At 47.6% G+C, this 25,780-nt stretch overlaps 1 protein-coding gene across 1 annotated transcript in view; it reads left to right on the forward strand.

Moving 5' to 3' along the window:
* LOC149361781 (putative monocarboxylate transporter 5) overlaps nt 1–25,780 on the forward strand; it is a 64,827-nt gene that overhangs the window by 28,417 nt on the left and 10,630 nt on the right. Inside the window, exons 2-3 of the mRNA XM_089568152.1 lie at nt 18,760–19,030; nt 22,768–22,911. Coding sequence (XP_089424278.1) covers nt 18,799–19,030; nt 22,768–22,911 — 376 coding nt within the window. The 5' untranslated portion in view covers nt 18,760–18,798. The remainder of the gene's footprint in view (nt 1–18,759; nt 19,031–22,767; nt 22,912–25,780) is intronic.

Genomic DNA, 25,780 nt, shown 5'->3' on the forward strand with positions numbered 1-25,780 from the left:
TGCTGAACGTACAGTGCTTTTATAGCCGCAAGGGGTGTGGCAACCAAGGCGCATATCTAATCTAGGCGAGCACGATGAATCGCCGCACCAGGCATGGCACGTGCGTCATTCCCGATACATCTTCCCTCCTGTGGAGAAGAGATGCCAAGTACTTGGTTGAAATTGCGGTCGTACCGCAGACGCTGCGGTGGTCTCCTATCTCTGGTAGATCGACGCAATGCAAGATCCTGCGGAGCCATTGAGCTCACAGTCGGTCCAGTCGTAGTCACGGGCGGCGGCGCCTGCGGAATGTTCTGGGAGCTCACAGGCGACTCTCCAGTTGCAGCAGGTGCCGTGGATTGCAGTGCTTCACACGCTCGTTCGCTCTCCCGGTCTTCACATTCGGGGGCTTCTTGCTGGAACAGCTCACCAGTTGGAAGCAGATGCTGTCGGTTGCGACGTAGCACTCTGTTGTCCTCGGTAACTACTCGATAAGACCTTGGTGCAACTGCTCCGGTAACTTGAGCGCGGCGATTCCATGTCTTTTCCTGTACTCTCACGACATCGCCGGTGTTGAGAGGTGGTAACGTTCTCCCCCGAGTGTCTGCCTGGGCTCGTTTGAATACTGGTATGCTTGGCTGCTGCCTGAAGTCTGGGAGCAGAGTGCGAAGCCTCCTGCCCTGCAAGAGTTCACCAGGGGAGCGGCCATCTTCGAGTGGAGCGGATCTGTAGTTGAGCAACCCGAGCCAGAAGTCTTCTTTTGTTTCTTCCGTTTTCTTTAGGATTCTCTTCACAATCTGAACCCCCTTCTCAGCGTGTCCATTCGATCGCGGGAACTCGGGGCTCGACGTGACGTGGCTGAAGTCGTACCTGGATGCAAAGAGCAAATTCATAAGACGAAAACTGCGGCCCGTTGTCCGTGTGGACTTCCATTGGAATGCCGTGTCTTGAAAAGATGGCGCTCAACTTCTCAATTACGGCACTGGATGTTGTACGAGTCAGCTTCTCCACTTCCGGGAAGTTCGAATGGGCATCAAAAACCGACAGGTACGAGCTTCCTCCGTACTGAAAAATGTCGACGCCTACGCGGTACCATGCATGGGCCGGTGTAGGTCTGATCATAAAAGGCTCACTTTGCTGTTTGTACGTATATTTGCGGCAAACCGCACAACTCTGCAACAGGTTTTTGATATCAGAGTGCAGCCCCGGCCAGAACACTAGGCCCCTGGCTCTTGCTTGGCACTTGTTCAAGCCCATGTGTCCCTCATGAATACGTTCAAGAACTTCTTTTCGCATTGACTTCGGGATTACAACTTTGCTGCCTTTAAATACAATTCCTTTAATCAATGACAGCTCGGACGCGAATGGCTTCATTATTCCCACAATGTCACCTTGGCCATTAATGTAGCGCATCACTGACTGCAAGTCCTGATCATCCGCCGTTGCTTTGGCCAGACGGGCCAGTGTTCTAGCGCTTACCAAGGTTGACATGACTGCAACCGCGTGGACTTCCACATCTTCCGTGTCGTCGGAGTAGTCCTTCGTCGCTGTCCTTGGAGCCCTTGATAGCATGTCTGCGAGAAAGAATTTCTTTCCTGGTACATACTGCAGTTCAAAATCATAAGCCATTAGCCTCAAGAAAAAACGTTGAAGCCTGGGTGGCATATCACTTATTCCTTTCGCTGCAACACCAAGCAGTGGACGGTGGTCAGTCTCGATAACAGTTTTACGTCCGTATACGAAGTGATGAAATTTTTCACAGCCGAACGTTATCCCCAACGCTTCCTTTTCAATTTGCGAGTACCTCTGTTCTGAGCTGGCCATTACACGCGAGGCATAAGCGACTGGCCGCTAGTTTTCACCGTGGTGCTGTAAAAGTGCAGCCCCCAAACCGTTCTTTGATGCATCTGCCACGATTTTAGTTTCTCTGGCTGGGTTGAAAATCGCTAGGAGAGGCGCACTGCTAAGCATGTCGCAGATCATCCTTCACTCACTAGCGTGGTTTTCGGTCCACTCGAAGACAGAGTCCTTTTTGATGAGGCTGCGAAGAAGCGTAGTACGTTCTGCGAGATTAGGCAAGTACTTGCTGAAATAATTTGCTACTCCAAGCATTCTGTGGACCGCGGCTTTATCCGTTGGGCATGGAGTCTCCCTCAACGACTGTGTCAACGCTGGGTTAGGCTTTATTCCATCGTGGCTAATGACGTCACCCAAGAATTTAATTTCAGTCACTCCAACCTTGCACTTTTCAGCGTTGAAAGTTAAGCCTGCTTTTTCTGCCACTTGCAGCACTTTCCGCAGGCGCGCATCGTGTTCTTCCTTAGACGAGCCCCATATTAGAATGTCATCAATGTACACTCTCACACCTTCACAGCCGTCAAATATTTCGCTCAGGATCTTCTGGAAAACTTCCGGGGCTGATGAGATTCCGAATGGGAGTCTCAAGAACCGGTAACGCCCGAATGGAGTACCGAACGTGCATATAGTTGCTGTGGAGTCATCCAAGGGTACCTGATGAAAACCCGCCCTTGCATCGAGGAGCGTGAAGTACTTAGCGCCGGCGAGCTCAGCTTCTATGTCCTCGCGTCTTGGCATCTGATAATGCTCTCGCTGTATACACTCGTTGATACTTCTAGGGTCCATGCAAACCCGTATTTTGCCGTCTTTCTTCCGCACGATAACCAAAGGGCTCACCCAGTCTGTCGGTTTCTGGACCCTCTCAATGATGCCACTTCGCTGCATGCGCTCCAGCTCCTCCCTCAGAGGTTCCCTCAGCGCCAAGGGCACCCGCCGAGCTGGCTGGACAACTGGCGTCGCATCCTTGCGTAGGACCATTTTATACTGGCGACTCACGCAGCCGGTTCCCTGAAAAAGCTGGCGGAATTCGGTTAGAACGTCCTCATTGCCGCCGGCTGCGGTGTTTCCTTCTTTTACAGCATCCACTGCACGTGACACCAGACCCAGCGACTCGCATGCCAGTAGTCCCAGTATAGCTTGGTTGCCCTTTTTGACGACATAGAAATTGATGTCCTTCGACCGGCCGTTCACGGTCACTAGTAGCCTTGCCATACCGAAATGTCGAATGACACCACCGCTGTATGATCGAAGCACCGAAGAACTCGGTTTCAAATCTGCTGTCGTCTTGCATCGTCGGTAGATAGAGAAGGGCAGCAAGTTGGCCTGAGATCCCGTGTCCACTTTTAAGTTAACCATCTGGTCAGCTACTTTCACATGTACTACCCAGTCCGCTCTCGCGTCGATGCTCGAGACTGTTACATCGAGAATGTCGAAGCTGTCTTGCTCCTCGCCAACTTCTCGGATTTGCGGGCCCTTTTTGCAGCAAGCTGCGAAATGGTTAACACCTCGGCATATGAAACACGTTTTGCCGAACGCAGGGCATCTGCCGGGTATGGCGTGTAAACGGTTGCATCTGGCGCATTTCCGAGATTGCTGCTTGTCTTGCATCACTTGCTTATCGGGCTGTGCCGACGGTTGTTTTTGCAGCGCGTGCTCCGCTTTGCGAACCTGCCCAGACCGCTTCATGACTAGCGCCACGTGCTTATCGGGCTGCGCCCAGGCATCGTTATGCAGCGATGCTGCTTCCTCCGCTTTGCAAATCTGCTCAGCCTTGGCAAGTGTCAAGTCTTTTTCTTTGAGGAGCTTTTCACGCAGTCGTGGGCTACTGGTGCCAAACACTATTTGGTCGCGGATTAAAGAATCAGCTATTCCCGAAAAATTGCAGCTTCTTGCTTGTTTTCTGAGGTCCCGCAAGAAATGCTCGAATGACTCCCATTCGCCTTGCACTCTGGATCGGAATATGTACCGCTCATAGACTTCATTCTGTTGTTCTTGGCAGTACTCCTTGAATTTCTTAACAACGGTAGCATAATCTTGCTTGTTCTCGCCCTCGAGAAAAAGGAAGTTGTTAAATACCTCCAATGCGTCATCTCCGGCAGTGCTGAGCAGCAGTGCTGTTTTGGCGGCCGTGGTTCGGGGCTCTTTTGGAGATTCCGTTGCTTCCAGAAAAAGCTCGAATTTCTGCTGGAACAATTCCCAGTTCTTGGCAATATTCCCAGACAACAGCAGTGGTTCAGGAAGCTTCAGCAGTTGCTCCATCGTGTTTCGGTCGCTGCAGTCTTATCCTCAAACGGCAGGCCCCCCCGACGTGAGCTATCCCACTTCTGACACCATGTATCAGTCGAGGTGGCCAGCGAACAAATGCACTTTATTGCTGAACGTACAGTGCTTTTATAGCCGCAAGGGGTGTGGCAACCAAGGCGCATATCTAATCTAGGCGAGCACGATGAATCGCCGCACCAGGCATGGCACGTGCGTCATTCCCGATACAGTTCTGTCACCTCCTTGGCCACTGCCCGCAATCCCGTTGCCGCAGGTGGTCGACCGGTTGGTCTCGCACCGGTCCCCTTGCTGGCTGCCTCGATGTGCTTGTAGATCCATTCTGGTTGCGTGGGAGCTAGAAGTGAGGGCCGCAATCACTGCGGGCTGACGGCCATCCTCCCGCAGTGCCCTATGAAATACGCATTCACGCCTACCATTGGCTCTCCCATTTGTTCCTATACCAATCGTAACTTGCCATTTGGTCAACTTGCGGTTCGTACGAGGAGCAGAGATTGGCGAGGTCGTTACGTGGTCCAGGAATTTTCTAGGAACCTTGAATTTCGTTGACTTCTAAGTCCCAATACGCTTAGCGTCTTGGGACTTCTAAGTCCCAAGACGCTAAGTCCCAATACGGAATTCTAAGTCCCAATACGCTCTACCATATGCACCCTTTTGGCTCGCCCTTGGTCTCGCGCGATTGCGGCTGGCCTCTGTCACTGCGTTTGCTTGTCGTTCTCGCACACGCCACGCGTAGTCGGCAGCTGCCGTTTCGGCTCGAGCAGCATACCTGGTTTTGGCAAGGATAGCGTCCGGTCGATTCTTGAACTCCCTTCCAAACATCAGTCAAGCCGGAGTGAAGCCCGTAGAGCGGTTTTCGCTCATTCGCAGTGCAAAGGTGATGGCGTCGAGGTGCGTCCGGGCGTAAGCCCCGAGCAATGGTTTCACATCGAGGTTGCGACACTCCGTCGCATTGGACTGTGGAGGATAGCACGTCGTTTTCTGCTGCCGTACTCTTATTGCTGCGCACTTGTCACGAAAAATTTTTGACGTGAAGTATGATGCACTGTCAGTGATCAACCGCTCGGGGAAACCAAAATGGCAGAAATACAAGGTCTGTTCTGAAAGTAGTAGGACTCGTTTTTTTTTATATAATGTGTTTTTTTTTTGATATAGTGCAAACGATTAGAATTTTTCAAAGTTGCACCCTTCCGCACCTACACGGTGCTGCCAATGAGTTTTCCAGTTTTGGTACGCCTCCAGGAACGGCTGGACCGGAATGCTGGTTAGCTCTCTCGTCACGGCCTGTTGAACCGCCTCTACCGATCCGTGATGTTTCTTTCCCCTTGAGTGTCGATTTTATTCTCTGGAATAGAAAAAAAATCTGGCGGGGCCAAGTCGGGGCTCTAGGGGGGCTGAGGCAGCGTTGCCGCCTTGTACTGGGCAAAAATCGGGCTCCTCATTCACATGATGAAGATCCTAGCGGATCGCTTCCCGGTTGGCCTTTCGCTCCTGACTACACTCCCGGCGCCAACTTCGCGCACACATTCCTCACGGCTAAGTTTTCTGTCACGATCTCAAAAATTTGGGTTTGAAGAATGCTCAAGTCCTATGCAATCATTCTGATACTCATCCTACGATCACTATTCATTAAATGTTTCACTCTCTACACATCTTCGTTGGTCTTGCGGGTCGAAGGGTATCCGGAGCGGTAATCATCTTCAAATCTTTCCTTACCTTCTCGGAACAGCTTGCGCCACTCAAAAAACACCTGATCTACACATGGAAGTTTCACTGTAGGCCCCCTTAATCATGTCGTGAGTCTCTTTGCCCGTTTTACCAAGATTTAAACAAATTTTGAACGCGTATCGCTGATCCAGTACATGCTCCATGATTCTGCGTGACGAGACATTGCGACAGGGGTTCACAGTACAAGTGACCTGCTCTCTTCAACGGCCGATAGCCGACTGCCGATTTTCCCCAGCATTCCCAATATCTCCCTTCAACGATCCTGCAAGCGCAGACCGCGTCTCGTCCTCCCGTTCGCCCAGGAAAAAACTAGTCCTACTACTTTCAGAACAGACCCTTTATTCTGAGATTTTCGCCAGGATCTCCTTCGTAGTGGCTATTTGCAGCGGATAGATTTCAGCGATTCCGTTGAAGCACAAATCTGTGCCCTCTTTTGCTGCGCGGTAGGGGTCCGATCAGGTCGCATGCCACGATTTCCCATGGCTTTGTGCTCACGGTCGGCTGAAGCAAGCCGGGTGACCTTCCCCCTCTTGGTTTTCTTTCTTGGAAGACATGGCAGATTTGTACGTATTTACGTACTTCAACCTTCATTCAAAGCCAGGTGGCGAACCGACGCACTTTCTTCCATGCTGGCGCTCTTCCATGGCAGTCCGCGTCGTGGTAATGCTGCATCACAGCTTGCCTGAGCTGATACGTGATGACGGCTTGAAGCACTCGATTGAGTCCTCTTTGCCTGGCACATATTTCAGCAAAGCTCCGTCAGCATCAAGTAGTGAACCCTTCAGCTCACTCGCAGCACTGAAAGTTGCACTACAGCTCACGCCTATCGCGTTCCCTGCGGTTTCCTTGCGCCCTTTTGACTGGATTCGTCGGGTGGTCCGTCTCTTAATAAGAGCGGTGACCAGCCTCCGACAGTACGAGTCTTCCTGCTGAGATTTGATAAGGTCTTCTGTGCTGAACGCTTGCTCGATGGGAACCTTCACACCAAAGAGATGCGCGTACAATCAAGCGAGACTTTCTTTCGCTCGGCTCCGCTCTCCCGACGCGTGGGGAGGTTACTGCGTCGGTTCCTCCTCTACGCCGCTTAGGGAGGGGTCAATCACCGGCGCGCGCGACAACGCATCATCAACTACGTTTGTGGTACCTTTTCGGTAGCGCACCTCGAATTCGAAGCGCTTTAGCATCAGGGCCCAACGCGCGAGCCTTCCGCTCGGCTCACGAGGACGGGTTAACGTGTAAAGGCCATGTGGCGGGTTTCGATCGTGAGACTGGTGCCTTCTACCTACATCTCGAATTTTCGTAGTGCTTAGTTGCTTGCCCAGCATTCTTTCTCCGCCACTGAGTAGTTGCGCTCGGCCGGCGTCAGCGCACGGCTGGCATATGCCACGGGTCGCAGCTGTTCGTCCTCCATGTGGAGTAACACTGCGCCCACTCCGAAATTGCAGGCATCTGTCTGGAGCACGAATGGCCTGTTTAGGTGTGGCAGTTTCAGTGACACGGTGTCCGCGACGGCTTCGGCCAGCTGACGAAACCTCCTGTGCTCTTCCTCCCCCCATTCTCATGGGGCTGCCTTTCTTAACAACTTTGTCAGCGTGGCTTTAAGGCGTATGCAGTTGAGTATGAACTGGCCGTATTAACCAACCATTCCGAGAAAGCGGCGCATGGCCTTTACGTCGTTCGGCGCTGGAAAGTCTAGGATCGAGCGTAGCTTCTCTGGGACCAGGGACACTTGTCCGCGTCACACTTGGTAGTCGAGGAGGCTGACTTTCGCTCTGCACAGGTGCGCCGTGGCGGGGTTGAGTGTGAGGCCTGCCGCTCTGACCTTCCTCAGGACGTCTCTGGGATGATCGAGGTGTTCCTCTTAGGTACGCGAGTAGATGACAATGTCGTCCAGGTAGGCAAGGGCGTGATGCCATTTGGAGTAGCCGAATAAACTGTCAATCAGCCGCCAGAAGGTGATCGGGCTTCCGGACAAACCGAAGAGTATCCTAACGAATTCTCAGATGCCCCTGCGGCATGTGAATGCCGCTGTGCACTCGTCGCCTTTTTGCATCTACTTGGAGAAAGCCTTTTCTAGCATCCAGAGTAGGAAAATAGCTCGCTCCGCCAAGGTTCGAGACAATATGGTTAATGTTTGGGAAGGGGTACGCATCCTTTTGTGTGACTGCATTCAACCACCTGTAATTCACGAACAAGCCTGCGCTACCGTCCTTTTTGGGGACCAGTACGACTGGAATACCCAGGGACTCGTTTAGTGGCGAACAATGCCCGCATCGAGCAGCTCTTCCAGTGCCGCGTCACTCGCTTGCCGTTTGGCGGAGCTGACCGGTCTGGGATTGGATTTCAAAGGCTCTGCGTCCCCTGTTTCGATGCGGTTCTGCCCGAGTTTTGTGCAGCCAGGGCATTCCGTAAATATATCCTCAAAGCCGCTTAGCAAGGAGAAGATCCGGCCGCGCTGACGCTCCGTCAAGTCACCCACGTTTGCGAGGAGATCGTGTAATTCCATGTCCTTGCCCGCACAAAACTGGCAGGAACGGGTACCGGCCGCTGCTACTGACTCCAGCGGCTTAAGGGGGGGGGGGACGTCGTTTTCTCGAGAGGCATTCCTCCCCTCCACTTCAGCTTTTGACAACTGAGCAATTGCGGTGATGCAATAGCGAAAGGCTTGAGCGGCGCAGAGCAAGTGCGAGTGAGGACACAACACAGAAGAGGAGGACGATTTGCCCGGAGCGAAGCGTTTATTGGGTTCTCCCAAAATAACTGGCTGCTTGATCTTCGACCCTTTGCCGTCTGGCTTGGTCATGGAGCTGACGGGGCAAGATGACGACAACAAAGGGGGAAAATCGGACGTACTGACCTAGCGCCCTCTCGCTGTCGCGGCTTGCTGTTGTCTCCCTCCGGTCGCAGCCGGTGTCCGCTGATATCGGCGCACTTGCCCATTGTCACTTTCGGACAAGCAGCGACCACTGCGGCGGCGCCTGGCGGTACGCGCTTGCGTCCTGTTTGGGAAGAGGGTAGCTCAGCGCTCTCGAGCGGACCATCTGGTTGCTCGCCCGTGAGGAGCGAGGAAATCGTCCGCTTTCCCCGTCTCCACGGCGCGCCTCGCCGGCCAGAGATGGATACAGCATTCCGAAATTCCCACGCCTGCCACGACCATCCTCGCGTCCTGTATTTCACCGTCACTGCTGTTCTCCTAGTTCACGCGAACGCGATGACAGCTCGGTAGCTCCAGGTAGTGTCCCGGATTAGAAGACAAAGTGGCCAGTGGCTAGGTCCGCCACCGTTAAATCATTGCATCGCCATATGTCACGTAGTTCTGTCTTCATCGGGCTTGCCGTCATGTAACATTACCAAGCAGTCTTTCTGATAGCCTCCCTATTTTGCCTTTCCTCGTGCGACCGTGTAGCACAACAAAAAACACAATTACCAGGTGATACAATTGCGGCAAGGAAGATCCACGCTAGAAATTCCCGCTGCGAGGGTAATTAGCCTGAACAAATTGCAAATATAAAACGTGCAGCCTGTAAGGCGTGCCCGATGGGACGAACTGCCAAATATACGGTACACGATACTCGCTTTCAAGTTCGGTTGGCCAGTGTGTTAGATTTAAATTGGAGCAGCAGCTAAAGCTGCGATTATTTTACCAGCTTTTTTGGCTATTATAAATTATTCGGCTGTAGTACTCAGTGATGCGCACATCGAGGGGCAGAGCAGGGTTGCGAGGTTTCTGCACTCGTCCGTCTACCGCGAAGCAGACCGTTGTGCAGTGCAATTGCACACGCCCATCATTCTTCTGTTCAGCCTGCTTACTGACAGTTCGCAGGAAAAGGTACAGCGCAGAATAGACAGGACTAAAGGAGCGGACAGACACAGGCACTGGGTGGAGACTCGGGTAATCACTTTTGCCGTCTTTGATCAAAACACGCTAGTAGACAGTCGCTGAGGAAAGGCGTTAGCCCTGAGCCTATCCAAACGCGCTCCTTCTGGATCAAAATCTGTCGTTAAAGGAAACGACTGTAGAGCATAGGTATAGGTCATTGAGTTCAAGGAGGGTGTCCACGTTAATTCCACAGTGATTTTGGAATTTTCTGATGCCGCACTCGTCAATCGTTGAAACTACAGCACTGTGCAAAGCATCCGCAGTAAGGGAACAGTACATGTTCTTGATGTGGACGGACAAGGCGTTGAAAAATTTCGTGGAAAACAGTGATCGTGCTGTGAAGTCTTGTCTTTTGGATACGTAAAACCCCAGCATGTATTAAGCTGGCCCATGGCGGACAATACCTCTTGTAGCAAGGTTTAGAATGCTCACGTAATTTGCGGTTATTTTCATGGATAAAAGGTTTTCTGGGACACCGCTCTATATCGCTCACCAAAGCGAGCCCCTTGCGCCTCGGCACATAACGGCGGACGCCGCCGCCACTAAATTTCGCGGGCTGTTGGCGCCACCCCACCGCTGTACTCTCCTAAAGAGAATATATGGCTCTGCCCCTAATTAGACGTATGCCCTTACTACTTTCAGCGCCTAGCTACCAATCCTACACTGCTGTTCCCTCCAGAAGCTACTGGACGTTACTTTCGATTTCTACATATTAATTTTTAGACCCACCTTTCTGTTGCGCCTATCTAGGCCATTGATTATGATTTGTATTTCCTCCTCTGAGTGACTTAGCAAGGCAACGTCATGAGCGACTTGCAGATTACTAAGGCTTTTATCATTAAATGATCTCCAACTGCACTTAATCCAGCCCTCTAAATACCTTCTGTAAAAAGGCGGTGAAAAGCTTTGGCAAAATCGCGTCTCCTTACTGGCATCCGTCCTTAATGGAATTTTATTGCTCGCTGTATGGAGGACTATGGTAGCTTTGCAGTCTACACAGATAACTTCCGGTATTTCTATGTAAGGGTCTTCTAAAGCATCATTTTACAATGTCTGCATGATCGCTGAGTAATCTATGTAATCTATGAAGGCTGCATGTAGGGATTGGCTATATTCTGCCATTTCTCTATCAGCTGATTGATATTGTGGATTTGGTTTATTATGGAGTATCTTTTATGAAAGCCTGCGTCAATTTTTTGGCTGATTAAAGTCTAAGGTTGTCGTGACTTTATTAGTGATTACCTTATTAAATACCTTCTAGCCAGCGGACAGTAAGCTGCTCGGTGTGCGATTTCTCGAGTCCATGACGTGCACTTTCTTACGAATTAAGATGACGTAATTTTTTTTTAGGAATGTGACTGGTTGCCTGGTTTGGTCAAAGACCCTTTTCTCAAGCATTTAATCCCTATAAACCCGAGCCCCAGTCCTTAGGAAACCTTGTCTTAAATAGAGAACCAATGGGTAGCCGGCGGCGCTGGAGCCCCACCACACGAAATGACTGCTGTAACCTACGTATGAGTCGCGGCCTCCGAGAGTGACCATCAAGTCACAGTTTTCCTGCACTTGCCTGAGTCCTGCGGCATCGTCCAATACTAGAGACCATGTACACACGTTGTGAACGCCACCACACAATTGACGACGTCGTAACAATGAATCGTTCATCCGGATCACATTTTTCGCTTAAGAATCGTGCGTTGCGTTGGTGTGGTCCGTTTCTTGAACAGTCGTAAGAAATATGCAGGTCCATATTCGAACCTTCTGCCGATTTTTCAAAAAATACTGGGAACATATGCGATTTTGTTCCAATAATTTCGAAAATACACTATTTGATTCGTTCGATTAGGTGGATATTTGATTGGCTATTCTAAATTTTCAGATATTCGCACACCGTTACAATTGAGGACTGAATTCGCTATGGAATAAGCTACTGTATTACAAGTATTGTCACTATGTTTTGGAATCCACTTTAAAACTCCACACAGGAACCACATCTTAACTTTCAACTCTACGAAACAGTTGCAAAGTATATAAAATGCATCACATCCATCACAGCAAGCTTTCATCCGGCTTCGTGCTAGCAGTCTCGTGAACGATATAATGCAAGGAAACTTCCTCGATAGGCGAGAATTTGTAATGAAATTCGGACTTGCGTGCAGGTGTTCTATGATAAATTGATAGTGTAATCTGTTTTTGCCAAAAATACACATTTAAAAGAACTGCCACAATTTTTGTTGCAAGAAAATGCCCCCGCCAAATAAGCATGTCAAAAATATATCAAATAATATCAGACTAGAAGGCAGAATTGTGGGATATATTTTTTAGCGTAAATGCTGTTTCAATCCAGTTCGTTATCATAAACACACGAGGGGGCATTACAGCTTTTATGTGTAAGTCCTGAGATTGCTAGAAATAAAATACAGATGCTAGGTATCACTGCAACGATATAAATAAAACTGGTTTCAGCACAACGGCAATTCCACATTTAATGTGTCATCCGCACAACATTACTTGAACATTTCAGAGACGATTAAATTATCAACTGCCAAATTAGTGAAGGATTATTATAGGCAAATGTCGCATTTAGGGAAAAATGCATTTATTTCAGATGGTTTGATTTATGGGGTTAAATGTCCCAAAGTGACTCAGGCTGTGAGAGGCGCCTAGTGAAGAACACCGTAACTTTCGACCACCTGGTGTTCTTTAAAGTGCACTGACATCGCGCAATACATGGGCCTCTATATTATCATCTCCGCGTCTTTCGGGTAAGCAGCCGAGCATTATAACCGCTGAGCCATAGCGGCGGACGTTTATTTATTTCAGAGAAAATGACTCGCGTATCAAAATGAGAGGGAAAATGGATCATGCTCACTGTGTTTGCAGCATTTTAATGTGCATTCAGGCAGATCATATAGACCTGAAGCAATATCAATGCGCCGGCAGCACGAGAGCTTGAAGCGAATTCATTGTCTGCGCCAGAGGAAATAGGCTGGGCTGTGCTTTACACATCTGGGTAGAACGTCTCCAGATTTTCCTCGATGGGGCGTACACTGCAGCCGGAGAAATTTTTTTTACATGTATCCTGGGAGAAGAAAACACAAACGTGAGCCTATACAAGCCCTATACACATCGAAATCTGCAAAACACTCCCTTCTCCACTTCCCAACAAGAAAGAGACGCAGTACTTCTATCAGTGGAAAAACAAGAGAGCTGAAACGAACGAGATTGAAAAAGATCACATTGGCCAGCTGTCATCTAATTGTTTATTCCGGACATTTATCAGGTTTAATTTTTTCAGTTTGCCGAATAAATGCTCTCTTTAAAAGTGGCGAACCCCAGGGTTTTTGTTTATTTCACGCTGTTCGGTTTCAGCAGCGTTTTTGTCACAGAATAATGTTTTTTCCTGGATATATTGCTTTTCAAAAACAATTATATTTAAGAAAAGAGGTGCCCGATGCAAATTATTGGAAGTTTGTCACACGTACTTAGAAAAATTAAAAATAAAAATGCGGCTTCGATTACTTTTTAGAAAGGCGTATTTCTGCACACAATTTTTGAGCATGCGGACTGGTGCGCCTTCCCAGCTCTGGCACGGGCCTCTACTGCCGTTCACATGCTCGCTCACTGCCAGCTAATTCTTTTTTTAGTGTCTGATGCGCTACCATGGAGGCGCCTCTGAACGGCTCTGCAATTCGAGCTGCTAGCGCAGGGCTCTATTACACATACCGAACAAAGCCACTCAAAAGAAAAAGAGCAAGGTAAGTCGCTAGCAAGCATATGGTATGACTGTTCGGAAAGAGCGCCCCAGGAAAAAGAAAATAGCAGGTGTCTCGAGAACTTTGTTTTATTCGTGTTCGGGTGGCTTGCGTAAAGCCAGGGATATCAAGTGCAAAGCTTAACGCAGGTGTAGAGTAGGAATTCTGGGAATGCGAGCAACACCTGCTTGACGTTGCTTAATCATCCCTGGTGTTGCAGCAGCCAGCAACAAGCTTATTTTGAGTGCAGCGAGAGATGCGAATTGTGACGTCCAATTTATAGGGACGCGACCATATCAGGAGTTATCTGGAGACCGAAACGCTGCCCCGTGATACAGCGGGAAAATTCGATCGCTGTGCCCGCGACTCTCGGGACCCTTAACCACCCGACGACGATTCTTTTTCGTGCTGCGCGTATAACTTCGAAGACCTGAAACACGCAAAAACATTTCCTAGGGCTTACAAAATGAAAGTAATGAAGACGTATCACAGTGTCTAATGGATAACAGTTGGAAGCAAATAAAAATGAATGATGGAATATGTGTCCTAGCACTTACAATTGTTCTTTAGCTACATTTAGCGGCGTTTTACGCACTGCGCATGCAATCGCCATTTATCCTCAAATACGCCGAACAAAGAGTACTTACAATATTGAAATCTGTGCCACAATATGATATTTCAACACCCAGTACAGAGAAAACATCTGTTTTGTTTGAATAGCAATAGCAAGCCGCCAGTTCTACAGTCGCTAAGCCAATGTTAAAAAAAAATACCTGCTCTAGAACATGCGTGGCACTTATCTCATCGGGGAATTACGATGCCGTACAAACATTTACCGGCACGAACACACGCGGAGGATAAATTCGCAAATGCTTTCCCTGTTTTAGCGTAAGGACAGCAATTGTTCCGGCACTCAAGAACAAAGAAGTAGCTGCTATATCGGCTCACACTCGCCGTGTGCTTGATAAAGCGTGCTACGCTATTCGTGGACACACAATCTTCTGCGATTGCCTATCCACACGAAACACACGATGCTTGACCGCATTATATCATTAAATACTACCGAACAAGTATCGAGAAACATGTTGGCGCGCATGGCGTCATGCTCATGAAAGAAAAATAATACCTCCCACCGCCGGCTTTCAGGACCCATCACGTGGAAATGATGGGAACGACGCAAGAAAGCAAGTGCCGCGCGTCTCTGCTGACGCCGCAGCTATTAAGAAACAAAAATTCACTATCTATTCTTTAATAAGTGTTTTACTGTGAAGTGCTTGATGAAAATTTTGTGCATCTATTGTTGAGTAAACTCAAGGACTTTAAATGTTTCTTTAATAAGTCATGGATACAGAAAAGGGGACATTTCTTTAGATGTCATTCATGCAGAAAAGGCCCAACAAAATGTGAGCGGAAACTAAAGACTAACTTTTATATTGGTCTACTCCGCGGATGAAAATATGATAAGCTAAAAATGGCTATATTCATTATAGCCAGCGCGCAAGCACAAAAAAAAAACAGGACTGTTCTAAAAAACAGGTCATTATTCCTCCCCACCAATGCTTCGGTTTTGTCAGTGTATTCTTTTACTACGTGCATGGCATTTTCCGTTAGAGCCTCTTTTCATTCTGCAGTTATATATGACCATGTATGATTATTAATTCCTATTACTATTAACAAGTCCTGTTTGTTCTTTTAAAAACAGTATATCTCAGAGTAATAAATTTTCTCGACGACAGCAGATCGCTCTCAAGCATGTTTTCGTGCAAAGAGAGTTACCAAACACGCAAGCATTGTCAGGTCCGCTAAGGCAAACTGCCTCTTCATGTCAAACCGAATTATTCCTCCACTGACCTCAGCGCAAAGATCGAGAATCAAGAGAGGTAAACGCGGACGAGCGCTGACGCAAAAGTAATGTTTGAATGCCAAAACTACTTCACGAGGTCTAAGTGGCTCACCGAGTTTGTGTGAAGCTTGACCTTGATGGTAATCTTGAGCAAACAACTATTAAAAAAATACTGCCATGACATTTCATTCCAACCCGCTGCAGCGCGAACACATCCGCTTCGCTGGACTCGTGTTCAAATGCAACACATCTCGTGGTGTGCATTACATATCGTCGTCTACATCAACTAATACTAGCATCACACTTGTCGCCAGAAGTGGCGACGACCCAGAGGAACAAAACCATGAGCGAACTGGCTTAAAGACATGTTGCGTCCAGTCTACTCTGTTTAACTACGGAAAACCCTACACTTTTTTTACTCAAAGAGCAGCGATTATCAAGAGTAAAAATTAAGGGGACACTTCAGCTCCACTCCAAGGGTATGGCGAGGCGGTGTTATTGACTGTTTGCTGCGTTCTTAATTAGTACATTGTAATTACACACTCTAGCATATATCATCACGCTTACGAGATCACGCTGTACTGCGCAAGACACACAAGGCCTTCTTTTAAAGAAGTCCGACGAATGTGTCTCAGTTATTTAGCGGTAGCGTGCTATCTCGAATAACAAGGGTTACAGGTACAGTCCAGAACTAACTTCTTTAAGCACAATTAATGTGGTGTTTAAAGGACACTTCAGTCATCCTCATCAGTTTCATTCCAGAGAAGGCGGTGCGCTCAGGAGGCAGAGAACGGCTTAGGGGCGGCTCAGCAGGAGTCGAATACTGTCGCTGGGACCAGTAACCGGAAACTTCAGGAAGTGGCCGTGAGGCGTTCATGCGTCGACGGCAAAGACGCGCCACATGACCTGGCAAGCCGCAGAAGTAGCAGGTCGGGCGGTTGTCAGGCGTGCGCCAGGAGTTGCCCCAGTCGAGCTGGCGGTCGAATGTAATCGGCGTGCCCTAGGAGGTTCGCAGATCAGCAGGCGGTGGAATAAAAGCAGCGCGCACTCGAACAGGACCAGGAGGCGAGCATAGGTAGGTGGTCGAGGTCGCGCAAACCCTTCGCATATGTCAGCGGGGCCGCGAGAGGTGTGGGCTGAGGGGCTTGCGGGAGAGCCTCAGCGACCTGTTCATGAATGATGTGCCTCAGATTCGGATTTATCTGTGGTAATGGCTCTCGATGGCTTGAAATAAGCGAGAGCTGCCGAGCAACTATTTCAGGATGAAGCTCTTGATTTGCGGCAGGGGCGATGACTGGTCTCTTGCATCATTCAGGCCAGCAAGCGAGTCGATGCTCGTGGTGTGTTCGCGTATCAGAGCCCTCTACTTGCGTAGTTCGTCGAAGCTGTGACATAGGGTGACGACTTCAGCGACGGTGCGCAGGTCTCGCGCCAACATCTGAAAGACGTCGTCATCAATGCCCTTGAGAATATGCCTGATTTTGTCGGCTTCGGACATCTGCGCGTTCAACCTCTTGCACAGGTCCACGACATCCTCTATGTAACTCGTAAAGTTCTCGCCTACCTGCTGCGACTGCGCACGCAGGCGCTGTTCGGCACGGCGTTTTCTGACAGCCGGGCGGCCGAATACCTCTGAGTAGTTCGTGTTTGAAACGGACCATGATGTAATGTCCACCTCGAGGTTTCGATACCACAGATTTTCCACGCCCGTCAGATAGAAAATCACATTGTTCAGCTTGGTTTCCGCGTCCCACTTATTGTATGCGCTCATCCGCTCATACGATGAGAGCCAATCCTCAACATCATGGTCGTCCGTGCCGCTGAAGATCCCGCTGGCGGAGAGAATCAGCACAGGCGACGGGCTCACTTGTACGCCTTGGTGGTTCGATGGCATACGGTAGGGGGTACCGTTCACCTGCGGAGTTCCAGGGCGAGAGGATATTACCCAGCCCTTCCACCAAATGTAAGGTGGGATTTATTCGGTGAAGCTTCTCAACGGGAGCAGGGCTAACAGCAGTCCTAGGTCAGCTGATCGAGCCAGGAGCGTGGACCAGGCGATGGCCATGCGGCTCACGCGTCTGCCCGTCGTCTTCCTTACACGAAGCACAACGGGCGCCGTAACAGCCCTTTCGACCAGTTCTGAATTTGTGTGTCACCATGCACGGATTTCCCTCCGAATGTCCGCTCTAATGCTTTCGGGGTAAAACAGCTTCTGAAAACTTAATTGCGGAGAATACAACGATAACTGAGAAAGGATAGAGGGAAAAGTTCAAAAATGCCACAAGATATATCGCCTGCTTCAGCGCTGCTGCATGATATGGAATCTCGTTTTATTACCAATAACACTGAAACCTAACTAACAAAACTAGCCCCGTGGGATTTGAAATAAGCTTTTGTGATCACTCGCGTACGCTGGTCGTGATCCTTACCAAATACTATGGTTTCACAGAGCAGAGGGTGATATTTACAGTTAGCCCTGTGTTGATGTATGTAGTAAAACGCTGTCGAGGAGTTCTTTTGGCTCAGATAAACACCTCGTAATCGATATAAGAGTATGTTATCTTGCCCACTACTCCTCCTGTGCAATAGAAAAACTTTGACTTACGCTTAATGCTACAGCGATTTCAATTTAGAACAGCACCACCTTTTGCCCGCACATACACGCACACCTGGCTATTTTCACCGGAATTATCTTTAATCCGAGATAATATATTACTGACGGTCAACACGTAGTTTGTTTTGTTTTATCACCGCACTCACGGATGCGATATAAAGCCCTGAGTGTAACCTAACACTTTCTGATGAATTGTTTCACTGTTTACTTCAGCATCTCAACAACTGCGTTCACTCAGAAAGTTATGCAGCCGCTGAGGCACCTCCGCCCAAAGGTCCATGAATTATATCTAAAGATCTGGAAATATACAACTGCTCAATAGTAACATTGCACTGACACCGACACGCGATCAATATATAAAAGCATAATTTCGCCTAAGCTACGCACGCTCCTGTTGAAAACCCAACTACCACCTTCTTTTTTTCACAGGAGTTCAAAGGGTAGATTTTGGTTATTGCGGACTGCCTGCAAAGCGGACACTAAGGTCAACAGCGTCATCTTAACTTTTCAACAAGGCGCTACATGAACACGAACTCAAGCGCATGTGATCGTCGTGCTCACTTTTTGAATGCGTTCATGTAGAGCTTTCTTCAAGAGTTAACTTGCGGAACCACTAGCCCGAAACATACGTCAGTGGCGTCAGTTGCGACAAAACAGCCAGCGAACAAAGAGCGATATAGGCGCTTGAACATCGCAAGCGCAACATAGGATCAATGTTCCTGAAGCCCTTAAAAATTTCATAGCAGTACAGCTACAGGTGCGTGTTTTCTGAAGAAATGCGCCTAACCAATGTATGGCCAACATTGGCTCCTCCTTTCCTTGACAGGCAGGATCTTGACCTCGACTTTATTCTGCCGCCAAAATCATGGCTCCTGCGCTCCCCTCAGCGAGAGCAATGGCAGGAGCCAGGAGGAAGGGTCCTCCCGTGGACGTATGCTGGGGCGTGCCCCTCCTGGCCGCCCTTTCCACCCTGGTGCTGACTCTGCCCGTGTCCTACATGGCGTTGCTCTTCGTGTTCTTCGTGGATGACTACAACGTCAGCCGGGAGCGGGCGTCCTGGCCTCAAAATGTACTCACCATGGCCACGCATGTCTCGGGTACGCGGTTTGCTTTAATCAAGAGCTGTTAAGCGTGCAAGCTTCTTATATTGCTGGTAATATCAGCTTTAAGGCCACCTACAAGAGCAGTAACTTACATTTTTTTTATGGCTGCGGTTCGAACTGTGCCAGAGTAATCATTACGGAACTTTCAAGTGCACAAGGTCTCAAAGGTGTCCCGATAAAAAGGCTCTAAATATTTGTGAGAAACTGGTGGTATCGTTAGCGAAGTGATGGTTTATGTAGTTCTCGTAAAATTTTGTAGACAATAAACGTCTTTCCGCGTTATTGTTGTGAGAATGTGCACCTTGCGTTTTATATTAAAGCAAGGTTTGTGGTTCGAGTGCAGCTCTGGAATGTAAATCCCATATTACAGACAAGGCCATAAAATTTTAGGCATGGCTTTAGCACTGACACAGCGTGTTCCTGTGAATTCCATGAAACCTGGTGCTATCGTCTGGGATAAGAAATTCATGCTCTCGAAAATGTATTGTATTTGTACCTTCCAATCGATGTAGCTGCTCCTTAAGTATTCTATCAGAGTACACATCTCTCATTCTGAATGTGCTCTGGGAAGCTTCGCTACATCAGAGCTCTGCCAAAGCCGCTATCTTTGAAGCGTACGCAGGAAGCCTATTCGCCAGTTTTAGTTTTAATGAACGTTGAAGCCAGCCATATTAGCTATTTCATGCGAGCAGCGTGTAGCACTTTCTTCCGAGACCACACCATATTATCTCCCAAAATTTCTTTTGAAGGAGTAAGAATTTGATGGTGGATCTAAGATTATGATGACGATGTTACGTTCTGATGGCGCAAAGCCTACTTTGGCTTCAGAACTACAAAAGATAATTTATTTTTCTTGCTCACAAAGACCTGTTTTGCAAGCATTTCGCCTTAGTAAAGCCGATCATCAGGCAAGACGGAAACTTGTACCCACTGTATCAAAACTCGGTTCCGGGCAGCTGCCAAAATTTAATACCGTATTTCGCGTGTGCGAGGCGGATGCTCGATCTAATTGGACACCGCTGCAGGCCTTCTTACTGTATGGTTTTATTCTTAACGTCAAACAATTTATAGAGACGATGATTACTAAACATGAGACAGTGTTCCTATTTTCTATTATGCAGCATGGAACAAGGGTAATTTGGGCCTTCTTTTCAATTAAAGGAATATGTTTTCATAATATTCGATCGCCTATGCCAAAAAGAGAACCGCTGAATAGCTGAATACGAATAGAGAGCGATAGCTGTGAGTTTAATCGAACGTTGTGGGCATCATATGCTCTCTAATAACTAGAAGCGATAGCTGCAGATTCATAACGTACTTAGGGCTGTCTCTCTTAGTGGATGCAAATAGTTTTATTGGCATTAATTTCGATGAAGTAAATTTATTGAAACCCAGACGAATTTTACTCATCACACCTGTACTTGATTGTTGCAGCGATGAAGCTACCATTTCAATGGCAAGTGTGTGTCAATTGGTCTTCTTTGTCACATGCAGCAATAAATGTAAGCTCAAAAACGAGCAGCTGTGAAGGCATCACCAGGCAATCAACTGGTTATGCCTTCACATCAATGCAGACTGGAAAACTTTCGTGGCGACGTCCTTTTGAGAACTGCTTGCTCGCAGGTGTTTTCGTCTCATGCTGCTAGAACTGCACTCTGGCCAGAAGCTGTCAGATTCATACTTGTATATCCGTTCGGCCGCATTATTTTGTTTGCCTGGAATTTTGTGTCCACTGGTGCGCCGCCGTTCCACAATCCGTGAATCAAACGGAGCTTCGTAATCGTTACTTTGTTCGGTGACTTCATTAGTACTAGGGGCAATAGTGAAGCGCTCCATTTTTCGTCAAGGAGGGAAAACTAAGGAATCATGCTTTTAACGAACAACGTAAGTCGCGTTTCTTCTTATTGCGGGTGTCGCAGTTGTTGTTTCTGCTTTCCACAAGTATATAGTCGTCCTTGATTGTTGTAAGTGCAGAATTTACAGCGCAGAGAGCCATGAGAGAGCCTTTTGATGAAATTGCACAAGCAGGAATTTTTGTTGTGTGTTAAATCTCTTCAGAAAAGAAAGCCTCCTGGGAGACATCCATAGTAAGCGTTAGCTACGGTTATCGACAAACAAAGCGAAGCATTCAGCAACATAGACTTGATAAAGTTTACGTTTGCTGCAGACTGGCGATGAAATTAAATTCAATGCTGAAAGGGTATTCGATGTCTTTCATAGGTGTTAGGTTCGGCTCACCTAACTAATCCTTTGAGGCTCCATGAATGGTGAAACAACAAATTTTTAAAACAGGGTATATAGCTGTAAATTCGTAAGTTGTTCTGAATTGTGTATTCGCCTTGTAAAACGGCGCAAAGTGCGCAGCTTGACCGGAGTGTTGAAGTTGATAGAATACCTCCTCGCCAATAGACAAGCGGGACAAAGGTGAGGACAGAGACATACCGCTGATATATTCAACATTGACGATGTACCACTACCGTCAGGAGCCTCTGACACACCGTAATGCATGGTCCCTGACGCAACGACCAACGTGAAGAGGTGCTAATGTCGCCCCAAGCCATGCTCTCAAGCAATCGTGTCAGGTGTGCGGGCGGCGGTACAGCAATGCACAAATTGGAAGCTTATTGAGCAGTCAACTCGTTTTTCTGATCGCCACCCTGCTGAAAAAAGTTCTATGATGCAATAACCTCATAGATCATTCATCATAGAATATCATACAATCCGTATGACATATCATACAATCTGTATGATATATCATATGAATTGTATGATATATGATACAGATTGTATGATATGTCATACATATTGTATGATATTCTATGATGAATGATCTATGAGGTTATTGCATCATAGAACTTATTTTTCAGCAGGGCAGTGACAAGATTATCAGGCCAGCATCCACCATTGGAAGGAAGCGCGAAGAATTGTGCAAGGGGTTTATTTAACCAACTTCGACAAGCGTTTCTTTTAGCCTTCAGCAATAAGAGCAGTCAAAAAAAAAGCGACCGCGAAGTCATGCAAATATTGTACTGATCTACGCCACTTGATTCCTTGCACGAAAAAAGGGCGACCAGAACCGGGGCACAGAACCCTTACTCTCCGCGAATTCCAGATACTTAACACATTTATTCCTCGAAATTAAGCGGAACTGTTGTAACGATAAATCTTGGCCATTGACCACTGCAGCAATCATGACGAGAAACTCAGGCTTGAAGCTTGTATAAAGTAACCTTGAAGGCGGGAAGAACTAATAACCGAGCTACTGATTCCTGACTCCTTCAAGCTATATTTCTTTCTTTTATCGCCTTCATGGCCAATAATCAAGGCGTCGCCTTCCGGAAATTAGGCTTCCTTTCAACACCTGTTAAACTCAGAATATTTGCACTGTATTTGTCTTACATGTTCCTCTTTTCTCCTCGCTTTTTTCGCAAGTATTGTCTTGCTTCTCAGCCGTTTAATCGAGCCCTTACCGCATCCATAAAACCCAAATTGTCTCTAAAGGAGCGGGAAGGTCTTCACCTTACATTACATATATTTACAGCTAAAGGGGTGTCATGTCTGCTGCACTGCAAGACTAAGCGACAAACACTTTTGCTTAGTTACGTTTGGCAAAGATTGTACGTTGGTTGACGCGCTACGCAGTTCTGTGCTGTGCTAGTCGGTATGTACATAGTGATCCCATAAATGTCGCTCACTCCTGTGACCTTATGTGTAGGACTCACTTTTTCCAGGCTTACTCGTAGCTGCACTACAGCGCCGCGTACCTGTGGTTAACATAGTGGTTTTGGGAGCCTTCATTGCATCACTTGGGATCATCGCGTCCGCCTTTGCCAGAGAAGTCATCTGGTTCTCCATCACGCTGGGCGCAATGTACGGTGAGAATCACATCCTCGTGTGTCATCTCTTTGCAGTTTTCCACGATGATGCCATCACCTCTCAACATATTTTGTGGTCTCATCCTCCCGAAAATTTTTGCGCGTGTTTGCAACGAAGCTGCTCATATTGCTTATTATTTGATATGTCTAATAAGCATTCAGAGTTGCCTGTCGGTGCACTTGTGGCTTGTTATATGTTTCAGGACCATAATAAGGAACAGCCTTTCGTTATGGCAAAGAAATGCTAGGGTCAAATAACAAGCGACGGCTAGACGTCGTCGCCCTCGCTTAAGTTTAGTTTTGTATTATTGCTACATACGACAACATATGACAGGAGCACACATCAACGGCGAATAAAAGTTCGCAGGCAACTTCTTACAAATGGCACGGTGTCTTTTGGGTGCAAAATGAGTAAAGAAAAGAGGAGATTTATGAGAGGACAGACTGCGCTTGTGATAATTATTGATGGGGCTAATGAAAAATTCAGGGGGCACTTTGACTGTCTAAAGTGCGTAGAGGCGAAAGCGTTTTCCGCACCACTTTCAGTGCTTCTGTGGCACTGGTGGCGTCACATGTAATTGAGTACTAATTACTAAGTGATGACAAATCACTAATTTAATTGTTAGTTACTGATTAATGCCTGAATACTAATTAACTGCTAATTAAGCTTAAGCTTAAGCTTCGCCTTTAGGAGTGGAACGCGACAGCGTGTTGTAGCGCTGCCAGGGAGTCCACGGAACGCCACCACCCGTTCGGCGCGATGCCTTGCCGTTTCAACGCAACGGTTTTTAAGGAAAGGAAATGGCGCAGTAAATCTCTGTCATCTCGGTGGACACCTGAACCGCACCGTAGAGGAACGGAGGAAGTGGGAGTGAAAGAAGAAAGACGAAGATGGCCCGTAATGAAGAAAATGAAAATTGTATTTGAGGAAAGAAAATTACGCAGTAACTGTCTCACATATCTCGGTTGACGGGTGGGGGGGTGCACTTTTTTGACCTAAAGTGTGGTCACTGATGTGTGGTTAAGATGTTAAGCTTTGCCTCTAAGAGTGGAACGTGAGAGCGTCTTGCAACGCTGCCAGGGAGTCCATAGAACGCCATCGCCCATTCGGTTCTACACCTCGCTCGTCGGTAAATTGGTTTTTGAGGAAAGGAAATGTATTTCTCTCTCATATCTCGGTGGACACCTAAACCTCGCTGGAAGGGAAGGGAGGAGGATGGCAGTGAGCGAAGACACCGTATTCACTAGACGTGCCTTTGTTCATTCCAAACCTTCGAGCTGGCATGGCGGAGTGGATAGCATGCTCGTCTCGCACTCCGAAGACCGGGGTTCGATTCCCGAGCTCGACAAATTTCTTACTAGGTTTTATTTATTTATATGGCCTGACTAGAGAAGTTAATTAGGCTAATTGGGTAATTAAGCAATTAACTAAGCTCAGTCCCACTTACTTGGAGCATCACTATATGGTCCCTTCAATTGGTTGCATGGTTACTAGCCAAAGTGCAATTGGCCCCGTTTGAAATTGGCGCACTGTGACGTCACGACCGTTTCGACCAACTGAAAAGCGTGACATTCTCTGTCGACAACTGCTGCTTACAACGATGAGACATTAAAGGCTTTCGCCTTAAAACCTTCGAGGGCTCAAGAATCAGAATAGCAGCTGCTCGACTGCGGGAAACCAGAATAAACACGAAGAGACCATGTATACCGCCAGCGTTCATTGAAAATAGACGGCGAACTGTAAACGCTCGCTACCTGGCAATAGTATCTTCTTTTGCAAATCATGTTTGCAATACCAACAAGCGGCGACACCAGGCAGGGACAGGCCGAGAGAATAAAGCGGAGGGTGCCGTCATGAGACCGCTACTTGAGAGGTTTTTCAGTGGTAGTTTTACAATGAACGGTTTTCAAAACCAACGAATTCTTATCGAGAAATCTGCGTTACCAAAGTACATGATGTAAAAAATAGCGCACAGGGAGCACAAGGGACGGAAAGTAAACGACGCAGACAAGCGCTTGTCTGCGTCGTTTACTTTCCGTCCCTTGTGTTCCCTGTGCGCTATTTTTTATATCATGAACGTTATCCAACTTGCCCAACTTTCCGCTTTACCAAAGTACCTGTTAAACTGGCAAGCTGTATCTTATAGTGGACAGTAAGCTTTCGAGAGCAGAAAGTGATGGTTAAGTTGACGCTCAATCACATTAGCAGCTAATTTGCAAGCGATGACGAAACAATACGCGAGATGCATTCACGCCATGCAGTTGTAAATCTGTACTTGCACCAGTATTTTATGCAATGTAGCTGTTGTGTAGAGGAAGGTTCCCGCAATGGAAAGTTTCCAATGTTTTTGTTGTTTATTTGAAGCTGCAGGAACAACTTTACGCTACCAAAGTCAGAACTGTCTGTGGCATAAATTTTTGTTTGCCCGTAATGCTGACGCAAAGAGAAAACTATGCGCGACACCCTTTAGCTTTTACTCAACTGTGACTCCCGTTTTGTGATGATGAGCACCACCGAACGCATTTCGTTATTAATGATGGTGCAGCAAAGTCAACCCTTATAGCGATTTCGAAGTGCAGGCTGAGGCTAACGCTATAGCTTATAGGAAGGGCTGCTTGCGCAGTTGGGCTATTAAGCAAAACAAACAGAAATGCTAACCGCAAGTGCGCAGCTATAGAACTGAAGGTGCTCAAGTTAAACTCGCTTGCTCAATGCTACGCAAAGTTTCAAACCAGAGCTAATGAGTTGGTGCTTAAATATACGTTTCAGGACGTTGTAAAAAGTTACGATCTTTACAAAGGAGTCGTGTGTTCTCTTTAAGAATTGCTTCCACTTATTCACTTGTGAAAGAAGTTTTTTTTCACCTAA

This window comes from Amblyomma mixtum, chromosome 2 (genome assembly GCF_055824585.1).
Source record: "Amblyomma mixtum isolate Tamu chromosome 2, ASM5582458v1, whole genome shotgun sequence".
Taxonomy (NCBI): Eukaryota; Metazoa; Arthropoda; class Arachnida; order Ixodida; family Ixodidae; genus Amblyomma; species Amblyomma mixtum.